Genomic DNA, 13,860 nt, shown 5'->3' with positions numbered 1-13,860 from the left:
TTGGCTCTCCATGCCATTCTATGCTGCCTGGAGATGTTTGGCTCTCCATGCCATTCTATGCTACATGGAGATGTTTGGCTCTCCATACCATTCTATGCTGCATGGAGATGTTTGGCTCTCCATACCATTCTATGCTGTATGGAGATGTTTGGCTCTCCATGCCATTCTATGCTGCATGGAGATGTTTGTCTCTCCATGCCATTCTATGCTACATGGAGATGTTTGGCTGTCCATACCATTCTATGCTGTTTGGAGATGTTTGGCTCTCCATGCCATTCTATGCTACATGGAGATGTTTGGCTGTCCATACCATTCTATGCTGTATGGAGATGTTTGGCTCTCCATGCCATTCTATGCTACATGGAGATGTTTGGCTCTCCATGCCATTCTATGCTGCATGGAGATGTTTGGCTCTCCATGCCATTCTATGCTATATGGAGATGTTCGGCTCTCCATACCATTCTATGCTACATGGAGATGTTTGGCTCTACATGCCATTCTATGCTGTATGGAGATGTTTGGCTCTCCATGTCATTCTATGCTACATGGAGATGTTTGGCTCTCCATTCCAGTCTATGCTGGATGGAGATGTTTGGCTCTCCATGCCATTCTATGCTACATGGAGATGTTTGGCTCTCCATGCCATTCTATGCTGCATGGAGATGTTTGGGGAACAGGCTGCTCCTGCACATATTCTACTTCCTCAGCCCAACCAGGCATTTGGACGTCTCATTGCATTCCATTCTACCATCGAGCAGCAGAGAGAATGGGTTGCAGGGTGGGGGCTAGATACCCCAGAAAGCTCATTACTGATGATTTCAGTTCATCAACAGCTAAATCCCAGAATCAGAATCAGGTTTATCATCACTGACATTGGTTTTGAAATTTGTAGTTTTGCGGCAGCATTTTAGTGCAAAACATTTAAAAAACAATAAGTTACAGTAGAAATATAAGATAAACAAACCCTATAAAATGAAGGCAAAATAGCAAGGTTGTATTAATGGGTGATCAACTGTTCAGAATTCAGATGGCCAAGGTGAAGAAGCTGTTCCTAAAATTGAGTGTGTGGCTTCAGGCTCTTGTACTGGCTCCCTGCGGTAGTAATGAGAAGAGGGCATGTCCAGAGTGGTGGGAGTCCTTAATGATGGATGTCTCCTCTTTGAGGCATCACCTTTTTGAAGATGTCTTATGGTCTTATAGATTGGGGCTGAGAGGGAAATGGATTGGCCATAATGAAACGGCAGAGCAGACTTCATGGGCCAAATGGCTGAATCGTGCTCCCACATTTTATGGTCTTATTTCCTCGGTGGTGAGGAGGCTAGTACCCATGATGAAGCTGGCTGAGTTTACAACCCTCTGCAGCTTTTCCTGATCCTGTGTATTGGCGCTGCCATACCAGACTGTGATGTAACCAGTTAGAATGCACCTCGGTAGACATTTTCTCAAGTTTTTGTGACATTAAAAAATTTCCTCAAACTCCTAATGAAATATAGCTGCTGGCATGCTTTCTTCTTATTTACATCAATATATTGGGCCAAAGATAGATCTTCAGAGTTGTTGACATCTAGAAACTTAAAAACACTTACCATTTCCACTGCTGACCCCTCGATGAGGACTGGTGTGTGTTCTTCAGACTTCCCCTTCCTCAAGTCCACAGTCAGTTCCTTGGTCTTTCTGATATTGAGTGCAAGGTTGATGTGCAACACTACATCAACACCAGATGATTGATCCCTCATCCTTCAACTTTGGCAAGGATTCTCATTCCTGACCCAAAATATTCTCTTTCTGCAGATGTTGTTTTGTGTTCCAGTATCTGCAGTTTTATCTGTTTTCTCTCAAAACAAAAAAAGCCAAAAGGAAGACAGATTTGCTTGTCATCTGACAGACACCAAATATGAAAGGTTTCACCACTTGATTTCCTTCCTTTCATGCCTGCACTTGGGAGCTCCCAAGACTTGACCTAGAGAGCCAGAATATGATATCACCAGGGCTACAATGTTGCTGAACGTCAGACACCCTTGCCTTTTATCAACATCACAATTGCTACCACTGGTATTGTTATGTGGCAATAATACCAATACCAAGCCTTAGCGAAAAGCTTTTGTTTGGAAGCCATCCAGACAGATCATTCCATAAGTAAGTATATTCAGGTAGCAAACATAACAGAATGCATTATATAGTGATGGATTTAGAGAGGTAAGTGCAGGCAAACAGGTGAAGAACAAGAGCCAGACTAGGTAGATTGGTTATGGATTACCAACAGAAAAGTCTCAGGACCAGCTCATGTTAAAAATTACAAACACAGAGGTCCCTAGTGGGCTCTGGTCATAGGTTTTATTTTGGGAAAGGGACGAGGAGAGGCGCTGGATCGGCAGCAGTCGCCGCCTGGCGAAGCGCTAAATGATTCTCCCTCTCCGAGGATGAGCGGGGCCACCGGGACCTTGCAGCCGAGTTTCCCGCACACCGCTGTAGACCGCAGCCTGAGTTTTCGATACGTCCCTACAACGTATGTACAACCCACTCTTGCGGAGACGGCGGTTGTCAAGACAGCATGGTTAAATTAAAACGTAGTCTATGATGGTGGGAATTTACCCGAACAAACCACATTAAGATTATTGAAGTGAAAGCAGTTGTCTTCCATCTGAAATGGCGGCGGAGCTGGGTTCTTCTTGCAGCCGCGCCCGGGCGGGGTCGCGGCGATACCGGTGGTCAAGGGCTTCGGGACCCTTGGTGTTGTTTCTGATTGTTGTGTGGCTCGCCCCTGCGGCAGGTAAGGTGTCAGCGTGCGTCTACTCTCCTTTGGGTAAAGCAGGTTTATTTAGACTGCGGGGCATAAAATAGAGTCTGGCTAAAGTTTTCTTTAAAAGATCATTCTCGAGAATTGTACACAGAAGCTTAAAACGTTTGTAAGCAAACACGAGGAAATCTGCAGATGCTGGAAATTCAAGCAACACACACAAAGTGCTGGTGGAACACAGCAGGCTAGGCAGCATCTATAAGGAGAAGCACTGTCGACGTTTCGGGCCGAGACCCTTCATCTTGGCCTGCTGTGTTCCACCAGCATGTGTGTGTTGCTTAAAACTTTTGTAATCTTTTTGTAATTTTGTATACACTGGAATTTAGAAGGATGAGAGGGGATCTGGTTGAGTCATATAAGATTATTAAGGGATTGGACATGCTAGAGGCAGGAAGCATGTTCCCGCTGATGGGTGAGTCCAGAACTAGAGGCCACAGTTTAAGAATAAGGGGTAGGCCATTTAGAACAGAGATGCAGAAAAACTTTTTCACCCAGAGAGTGGTGGATATGTGGAATGCTCTGCCCCAGAAGGCAGTGGAGGCCAAGTCTCTGGATGCATTCAAGAGAGAGTTAGATAGAGCTCTTATAGATAGCGAGGTCAAGGGATATGGGGAGAGGGTAGGAATGGGGTACTGATTGTGTATGATCAGCCATGATCACAGTGAATGGCGGTGCTGGCTCGAGGGGCAGAATGGCCTACTCCTGCACCTATTGTTTATAATCTGTTTATTGTCAATTCTTTCAAGTAAAATGCGGATGGGTTATTTTCTTTTGTGGCAACACACACAAAATGCTGGAGGAACTCAGCAGGCCAACCCAGGCAGGGATTAAAGTGCAGTCAGTGTTTCGTGCCGAGACCATTCAGCAGGACCATCAACTGTACTCTTCCATGGTTGCTGCCTGGCCTTCTGATGACCTCCAGCAATTTGTGTGTTACTTGGATTTCCAGCATCTGCAGATTTTCTCGTTTGTGATATTCCTTTTGTGGTATGATTATACATTTTAAAGTGTGCTCTAACTAGAGTTCCCCACCCATAAAAATGTTTTCCACCTCAAAAATAGGATGTTCAGGTTACTATTTCATTTATGTTTGTTAAATTTATATAATTAGGCCACCTACAGATTTGTTTGACACCAGCAAAAATTTGTCATTATTCCAGATAGGATTGTGAAGTGGTTTTTGTTTGCTGTAGCTTGTCTTAATTAATTCTTCTCCTCTCTTTGCCCATTCTTACCCCTTTTTTGGCAATTCCTCAGGGTTGATGCTAACTGTATTTCTGAGGTATTTTTGAGGCCAATATGGTACCTGTAAACTCGACCCAGGTGGAGTAGGAGGTGCTTGCCTTGATAGGTTGGTTGGTTGGACTGGAAGTATTATACTCTTTCTAGATTTGATCTTGGCTTCAGCCTACTCCCAAAGTGACTGGACTCTAAGTGATTTCCCTATTTTAATTGGTAAATGGTGAAGTATTCTCATCAAAACTAACACCCTTCATCTCTCTGCTCATTGAATCAAATTATTTCTGGTTTATAATCAGAAGAAAATTACTCTGGTATCCTTCTTGGTAGTGTGGAGACAGTCAATTGCAATGTTAAGCAGAACTTTAATTTTGCACCATTTTCTTTTTCTCAAAATGTTCTCTCCCTAAAAAACCATTAAAGGGTAGTAGGCATAAACAAGACCAAACATTCAAATAACAGCTCTGGGGCAAAAGTATAAAACAAGAGAATCAGGACAAAAAAATGTCCTGAGTAACAAAGAATAACTAAAGGTTCTATGCATGGTTTTGGCACTGGAGAGCCCTACCCCCCTCAAATCCCAGAACAAGAAAGCTACCAAAAAACAGCAGCAAGCTCTTCAGAGAAAAAAAAACCCAAAAACCAACTTCCAGTTTCATAACATCATTGCAAGCTCCGTTTAATTAACGATTCAAAATCCAGAGAACTTATGCATTATGAATTGAAATTATACATAAAGTAAAGAGAAACAGTTCCATCAAAAGGTATCAAACTTAACTCAAAGTAATAATCCAAAGTAGCCTACCCGTGAGAAACTATGAAAAAAATCAGTAATTTAAAAAGAAAACAGAAAAAAAGAAAGAAAAACAATTTTTAAAAAGTACTAATTGGTCATTTTAAATAATCAGACCGAGTCTGATGGCATCGAAACAGCAGGGAGACTTTCGATAAATTTCTGAGCTTCTGTAAGCAAGTTAAACCATATTTTTGTGTCCAGTACTAAGAGTTATTTGGAGACGGGCTGGAGAATGCAGAGAGGGCCTGAATCCATGATTGTAAAACTCTTTCATAACTTCTTTATACTCGGCGCACAGCTTCAGAACTTGAGGAGCATAATCCTCAACAGTACCAATAAAATGAACCTTGTAATCCAATTTTCCTCTCCGACGTGCTTCCACAATCAAAAGCTTTTTCTCCTGATATCGATGAAAACACAGAATTATTGGGTGTGGCCTGGAGCCCAACTTGTGCTTGGACAGAAATGTACGGTGATCTCTGTCTAACTCGGGTTGGGTCGGAAGAATATCCTTCCCAAAAATTTCACAGAGTAAAGAAGAAAAAAAGTTCAACAAGAGAACCACTTTCAATAGCCTCTGGCAGACCAAAGATTTGTAGATTATGACATCTGCTCTGTCCTTCGAGATCAGTTATTTTGAACGTTAACTTGGTGTTATGCTCACTCAAATTGGAACAGACGGCTTCCAGCTGCTGAACACGACATTTTAAATCTTCAGTAGCTGACTCAAGATGAGAGAGTTGTTCGGCATGATCCTCCACTTTGGAATTAATTTGATCCAATTTTGACTCCAATGAACTGAAAGAAGACTTATATTCAGACTTGAGTTCAGATATAATCTCTTGTCAGTGCTGTTCCAAAATGGAGATAATCTTGGCAGAGGAACCAGAGACAGTCACAGACACTTCTTTTTTCCCAGATTTAGGAAGCTTTGCAGTCATTGTACGACAGGCGTATTCACAGGCAGGTAGGAGAGCAAAACATTTAACAGTCTGGAGTGGAAAAAGGGGAGATACGGAGTGCAGAGGTAGGGAATGGAATGGAGCAATAGTTTTAAGTGACTAAACTATCACCATCTTACCGGAAGACCTGGCTCAAGTCCCTTTTAAATCTTTCCCTTCCCATCTAAAACTACGCCTTTCTCTCTGATTCCCTTTCCTTGGGAGGAAGACTTTGTGCATTCACCATATCTATGGCCCTCATGATTTTGGCTCCTCTCATAAGGCTCCTCTCAGTCTCTTAGGCTCCAAGAAATAAAGTCCTAACTTGGTCGACCTCCCTCTATAACCTCCGACCCACAGTTACTGGTGTAACAGCCTGTGAAGTTTTTAATCGCTGAGCTGTACATATTTCATTTTAGCAGTTTTGTAAGAGCAGTCTGTTCTGCGATCAGCCTTTTTGGTTTTGGGCTGAAATAAGGGGCTTTGTTGTTCAGCTTAGGAATGTGGTGTCAGCCAATCAGGATGGTGGAATTGGGAGAAGGTTCCAGAGAATGCTGGGTAGAGATGATTTGTTTTTTGAGGGACAGGGGTGTGGGTTGACGTCTTTTTGGCGTGAGCTGGGAGACTTTGGGAGGGAAGGTGGCTGAGGACGCCATCCCTGTTGCACAAGGTGCTTTGTACAGATGAATGGCTTCAAGGAGGAAGGACCAGTACTCCCATGGGAGAGCCCGTTTGTTTGAGATGGATTTCGAGCAACATTTGGAAGCTGGTGTGTGCTTTCACACAGACTACGGGTCCAGCATGTGAGTTAGACAACTGCAAGATGAGCTCCTACTTATGTGCACATTTGACTGTTTAGTTATGATGGGCTCTTTTTTTCTTTTTTTTAATAACTGTTAGGTTAAGTTAACATTCTTAATTATACGTTCTTTGTACTTGTATGCAGTGTATGGTCTATTATTTCTTACCAACGACGATGGGGGTGGGGCAGTAAATCACACAGTATTCACACAAACTGGGGTTTGGGTGGGCGAGACATCCCAACCTCATGGGTTTGGCAGGACTAAAGTTGCATACACCCTCGACATACAGAGCCTGAGAAAAATGGTTTCCTTGCCACAGAGTCCAGTTAGCAAGGGGCCAACAAGCTGCATTTCCAGAGGAGCCCAGTAAAAAGTGGTTTCATTGTTATTCAAATGACCCACAAGATGTGGCATTCTCCATCTTTTACTGAGTTACTCACAAAAGAGAGGAGGAAAATGCAGCGGAGGAGCGGGAGGTCTCTGTCAGTAGGGCACAGTCTTTGGTAGTTGCCTCTGGTGCTAAAGTGACTCCTGATGCCACATGTTGTGTATGTGGCCTGTTTACACAACTATGTTAGTAATAAAAACACTGGAGATGGGAACTGAGTTTCATGGTTCTTTACTGGTAGAGTCTGAACTTGACACACACATACAGATCAATACGTGCCTAATAGCGCATGCAACGCATGTTACTAAAACATAAAGAAGTCCCTTATTATAATGTAGGGCATACAGTACACTCCTCCCCATTTATTTTAATAGTGTATCAACTTTAAAAAAAAATTTTTTTCCTGGGCACTATCTCTCTTCGACCTTAACAACGAGTCATCTGGACACCTTCGTGACAGCATTTTTTTTTAGCAGGCTTTCTTGTTTTTACAAGGCTGAGTTGCTAGCTCAACGCTCAACCCAACACGGATGGAAAGCGTGCAAGGAAGCCGGCTGGATTTGAACTCTGGAGCCTTCACTCCAAAGTCCGGCACTGATGCCATTACACCACCAGCTGGTTCTGGGGCACTATGCTAAACAAATATGTTTACCCTTAACGTACAAATGCCTACCATTTGTTTACAAATTATAGCAAAGTAACTTAATATCAAATTATAACAAGCCTTCTTTTTCTTTTATTTTAACTTTCAGTCTAAGACCCATTTATAACACAAGTCTCTGGGGAGGTCTTCTCTGCCTCTCCAGATAACGTCTGTCCTGAAAAGTTTGCTTTGGGGAATGAGTCACCACAGGTACATCAGGTGGGTCATCAGCAATGATGACTGGCTTATCTGTAGATGAGGCTGATGTGGTCATAACAGGAGTGTTTGCTTTATGTCAGGGGAGTCCAGGCAAGGTGTTGTTGTGTTTCTCACCTGACCATCCAGGATTTGGTCCACATGACGTCTCCATACCTTCTCTCCCACTTCCACATCAGAGACCCATCTATGGTGGAAATTGTACCTGGCTGCCACTTTTCAGTCCAGTAATCACGTGCAAGAACTGACTGTCCCCCACTGTTGTTCTGTGTTGACTTAGCATTCAAGTGATTAAGCTGTCTCCTCCACATCACGTTGTACATCTGGTTTGAGAAGATCCAGCAGGACCTCAGGTTCCTGTTCAGAAACATCATCGCTGGAGTCTGGTTAGTGGTTGCATGTACTGCATTATGATGGGCAAGGAGGAAGTTGTCTATCTTGTGTTGCAGTGGTCGATTTTTGCTGTCCATTGCTTTGATGACTTTCTTGAATGTCTGCACAAATCTTTCTGCCAAGCCATTTGTGGATGGATGGTAAGGAGCCAATGCAAAATGTTTGATTCCATTGTTCTTCGCAAAACTTTGGAATTCTTCAGAGACAAATTGTCGTCCATTGTCTGTGCAGATTTGCTCTGGTATGCCATTCCTGGCAAACATCGTCCTCAGAAATGTGATTGTCTTTTCCGATGTGGTTGTCCTCGTTTTGATGACCTCTGGCTATTTGGAATGTGCATTGATGGCGATTTAAAAAGATAGAGTCCATGAATGATCCAGCAAAGTCGATGTGCCGTGGTGATGAGGACCTATCCCATGGATGGAGAGGGGATTGTGGTGGTGTGTTCTGGATCTTTTGACATCCAGAGCAGTTCTTGGTCAAGTCCTCAATCTGTTTATGGATTCCTAGCCATCACACATAGACACAGGCAAGACTTTTCATCTTCACTGTACCCAAGTGCCCCTTGTGCAGTTCCTCCAGCACTCTGGTGCGTAGCTTGGGAGGAATCACAACTCGTGAACAAACATTACTGTTCCCCGACACACTGACAACTGCTCCTTCCTCGCTGAGAAGGCTGGAAACTTTGCTACCATGTGCTAGCCATCCCTTTACCGTGATGTCATACATTTTTGACAACATAGTGTCATTGTGTGTTTCCCTTTCAATGAGGCTGTTTGTCACTGGTAATTGTTCAACAATTGGTGTGTGAAATACCTCTGCTGAATCCATTTGTTTTTGATGTCAGCAGTGGTAAATGTGACAGACCATCTGTGTTGCCATGTTGTTTGGTCCCCATGTGTTCAATGTCAGACATGTGACCTCCTAGGAAAAGAGACCATCGCTGCAGCCTTTGTGCTGTCAACACTGGAATGCCTTTCCTTGGGTTGAAGATTCACACGACAGGCTGATGGTCAGTCAACAGCGTAAACTCATGACCATACAGGTAGTGACTGAATTTCCTGACTCCCCACACAAGGCTTAGGGCCTCTCTGTCAATCAGTGCGTAGTTGCCTTCAAGTGAAGTGAGCGTTCTTGAGGCAAAGGCTATTGGTCTTTCTGAGCCATCTGCAAACTTGTGCGATAACACAGCTCCTATCCAATGGGGTGAGGCATCACCAGCCAGTCATATTGGTAAGGAGGGGTCAAAGCGTGTGAGCACCCCTTCTGAAGTTATGAGTCTTTTAGTTTCTTGAAATGCTTTCTCACAGTCTCAGTCCTCTTCCATTGTGTCCCTGTCTGTAATAGTGCATTTAGTGGGTGTAGGACTGTGGATAGGTTAGGCAAGAACTTGTGGTAATAGTTCACTAGTCCAAGATATGCTCTCAGCTGAGACACATTTTCAGGTGGTGGTGCCTTAAACACCGCTTCTATCTTGTCTTGAGACACGTGTAAGCCATGCTTGTTGATCACATGCCCACAGTACGAGATTTCCTTTTGAAAAACTTACATTTCTGTCAATTAGCTCTGAGCCCATATTCTCGTAACCTGGTGAGAACTTGTTCAAGGTTAGAAAGATGTTCGTCATCATCTTTGCCGGTGACAATGATGTCATCCAGGTAACACTGAGTCCCGGGACTCCCCTTCAGGACCTGGTCCATTGCCCTTTGCCAGATTGCAGGAGCTGATGCTATCCCAAACACTAACCTGTGAAGTCCTTTGTGTGTATTTATTGTCAGGTATTTCTTGGATGTATCATCGATTTCCATTGGAGATCAGCCTGGGCCAAATCAATTATTGTGAAATGTCCCCTTCCTGACAGGGAAGCAAAGATATCCTCTTTCAATATTTTTATTAATTTTCTACATAGAAGAATACAGAGTACAATAAGATATAATAAGTCAAAAAAGGATCAAATATTATCAAATACAGTATATTTGAATCACACTTGGAATCGCATTACGTCTATATTCATGTAAATTAAATCATAATATTGAAATGTGATAATTTTATTATTAAAAAAAAGAATCCAATCCCACTATCAAGACCGAAACTGGTTGGTAAAGAAAGAAAAAAGGAAATAAATCCATATCATGTAGTGTAGTGGTCACCAACCCATCAATCACGATCGACTAGTCGATTTTTTTAGACTTTCCCAGCAGATCCCGAAAAAAAAAGAAAAATAAATACACAAATTCTGTTGAGATTGTTTCTGGGTTGCGGGGTTTTAGTTCTGTTCTTTCTGCCCAGTGCGCATGTGTGTAGCTCCCCCACACTACACCGTGTAATTCAGTGGCCCCCAACCACCAGGCCGCGAGGAAACGATAGGAGTCAGCTGCACCTTTCCTCATTCCCTGTCATGCACATTTTGAACTTGAACCCATGCAAGATCATCAGTCGCCTAAACACAGTTATACCCTCGCGCCAGGGATCACCGGTAGGCCGCGGGCGGCCGCGCAGGATGTGCCATCACTACTGGCCTACAGCGCTGCCACTAAACCTGTTTAACACACTGAATGTTCGTGGGGAATCTGGTGCAAAAATATTCGCAGACGACCTAATTCGGACTCAGCGTTTCATAAGTATCAGAGCAGCTACCTTGTTGCGATCTACTGAAACAAACTTTTGTCGGCCGATAGATCCTACAGGGGGTGCGGGCGGGCACCCTGTTGCACTCCTCGCTCAGTCAGTTGCTCTCTCCGGACTGTGACCGCCGCGGCCCCGGCATGGGGACCTCCGACCCTGACCTTGTCCTCTCACCCCACCCACGACCAACCGCACCTGGCCAAGGCGTCTGGCAGCAGACGGGCGGGAAGCTGGAGTTCAGGCCTGGAGGCTGTCCAATGAGGCAATGAAGCACTCAAAACTGCTTCAGTACCCTGAGTCCAAGCACCCAGTACTTCAAGACAAACCCGTTGAGTTTTTTCAGCGGAAAAAACGTGAGCAGCGCGGGACAGCAGCTAAGTGCTGAGAGCCGCGAAAAATAAATTGCGGAATAGACTGGACATAAGGAACCTGCTTCGAGTATCGCTGTATTCTCGTGGTGATTAACACTCCCCCCCCCCCCCCCCCCCACCTGTCAGCCGGTCCACAAGAATATTGTCAATATTAAACCGGTCCACGGTGCAAAAAAAGGGTGGCTATCCCTGGTGTTTATACATTATTTCTACTTCCGGACTTCTCTGTCCCGGTGAGCATGCGTGTAACTAATTGATCTGGGGTCGATCTTGCCTTTTACTAAGGCCGAGGGAGGAGATCTTGGGCTTAAAAAGGTTGGTGACCACTAATATAGTGAAATATGTTATTAGCCAATATCTGTACTTTAACAGCAAATCAAAGGTTTTGAAAATAGTTCAGAAATGGTCCCCACAATGTTTGAAAGTCTTCACTAGATTCAGAAATTGAACAAAGGATCTTCTCTAAATTTAGGCATGACTTAACATCACGTAACCATTGACCGTGAGTAGGTGGAACAACATCCTTCCATTTAAGCAAGAGCGCCCTCCCAGCTATAAGAGAAATAAAAGCCAAAATGTGCAAATCAAATGTCTCCAAATTAATATCTTTTCCTCCAACAAAACTGAATAAGGCAGTCAAAGGGTTAGGCTTAAAATTTACTTTGAAAACCACAGAGAAAGTTTGGAATACATCCTTCCAGTATTTTTCAAGATTCGGATATGTCCAAAACATATGAATTAGTGAAGCTTCTCCATTGTTACATCTATCACAATAGGAAGATATATCTGAATAAAAATGAGATAGCTTATCCTTGGTCATGTGAGCCCTTTGAACCAGTTTAAATTGTAGGAGAGAGTGGTGGGCACATAATGATGAAGGGTTAACCGATTTAAAAATTCCAATCCAAGTTTCCTCAGAAATTGAAATCTGTAAATCTTGTTCCAACAGATTTTTAATTTTATCTAAAGGCGCATTTCTCATTCCCAGCAACATGCCATAAATATTGGATATTGAACCATTTTGAAAAGGTTTCAAATTAGAAATTACATCTAATAAGTTCTTATCGGGACTTTTAGGAAATATATTTAATTGAGATCGCAGTAAGTCTCTAATTTGTAGATAATGATAAAAGTGGGTTTTTCGTAAGCTATATTTAGCTGACAATTGCTCAAACTAAAAGAGACTTCCTCCAACAAACAGATCCTGGAAGCATTTAATACCCAATCTATCCCATTCTTCAAAAACTGGATCAGTCATAGAAGGTGTAAAAAAATAATTTAAAAAAATGGGACTTGAAAGAGAAAATCTCAATAAAGCAAAGTATTTTGTAAATTGTACCCAGATCCTCAAAGTACGTTTAACTACCAAATTGTCAGTTAGTTTACTTAAAGATAAAGGAAGTGAGGATCCAAGAAGAGAAATGATAGAAAATTTATTAACAGAATTAGCTTCTAAAAAACCCATACCAGACGGTCCTCACGATATAGTGTAACTCCCTGGATCGCCTCAGGCTCGCTCAGCTCGTTCTCATCTAGGGGGAGCAGCCTTCGGCCCTGCCAAACTGGGTAATCAGCTGGTGTGGATGCTGTGTGATGTCCCTGCCTTGCCAAAGAACAAATGTCGTAACCTCTCTCTCACCGAGGTGCCTTCAGCGGTCAACTCCCCTCCCTTGTGGTATTTCACAGTGTCCACTAAGAGGGTCTCACCCTCAGATACTTCCCCCAGGCCGTACCACCACCGGCTCTTGTTTGAATTCGGTACCGGCCCAATGCTGCTACACACGTCCGCACAAGCAGCTCGAAACTCTGGGTGCATCGACAATGCCTCCAAACAACGCTCACCCACCTCCTCCGGGCAAGCCCCCAAGTGCACCAGCAGGGTATTGGTTCTGTCCAGAACCGAAACGCTTCCTGTCTCAACTTTGTATGGACGCATCAGCATTAATGATTCACGAACCTCAGTCACCCCCACATTTGCCTCTAAGAACTCCATTTTCACTGACCAACAACCATCGTCTGGATAATCACCGGCACTGGTACCCCAAATCTCCAGTGCCCTCAATGTTGTCAAGGGTAAATGCTTCCAATAACGGTTATAAAATGAACTGTACAGCAACTTAACTGGCGCCCCGATGTCGAGGATGGCTTTAACTTGGCTTCCATCCATCCGTAATGACACCTGAGTGCGTGGTCCCTCGAAGCCTTCAGGAATAGGGTCTGTTCCTTTCAGAAGTTCCTTGGTACATTGCTGGGAATGTGCTCCCCCAGAGACCCCAAGCTGTTCCCCCACTGGGCCTCCTCTAAGTTTCCCAACATCTCTTGGATCAACTGAACAACTGAGGGAGGAGTTGATCCCCTTGACAGACCCCCCATGGCACTGCAAGCAATTTATCTGCCAACCTAGCCAAAAGGGATACCCTAAAAACTTCCCACCAATCTCCTGCCACATATTTGGTAAGCCCCCAAGCTGCGGCATTTGACTTCCAGTCGAACCACACGCATTTTCCCACACTTCCCCAGAACTGGCAGCTGTCACTTCGAGGTAATTGTACCCGACAGTTCTAACAACGTCACCAGCCCGCCTACTCAAACTTTCAACCAATCCCTGTTGCTTTCCCTCAGCCAAGCACTGCCACTCACCCAACAAC

At 43.8% G+C, this 13,860-nt stretch overlaps 1 protein-coding gene across 1 annotated transcript in view; it reads left to right on the top strand.

Moving 5' to 3' along the window:
• The first annotated feature begins 2,357 nt into the window (after window positions 1–2,357).
• The window catches only part of LOC140729851 (uncharacterized), a 35,489-nt gene continuing 23,986 nt past the window's right edge, over window positions 2,358–13,860 (top strand). Inside the window, exon 1 of the mRNA XM_073050060.1 lies at window positions 2,358–2,770. Coding sequence (XP_072906161.1) covers window positions 2,647–2,770 — 124 coding nt within the window. The 5' untranslated portion in view covers window positions 2,358–2,646. The remainder of the gene's footprint in view (window positions 2,771–13,860) is intronic.

Source organism: Hemitrygon akajei, chromosome 6 (assembly GCF_048418815.1).
Source record: "Hemitrygon akajei chromosome 6, sHemAka1.3, whole genome shotgun sequence".
NCBI lineage: Eukaryota > Metazoa > Chordata > Chondrichthyes > Myliobatiformes > Dasyatidae > Hemitrygon > Hemitrygon akajei.
Note: the sequence above shows the minus strand (reverse complement) of the source record. Positions and strands in the feature narration are given on the sequence as shown.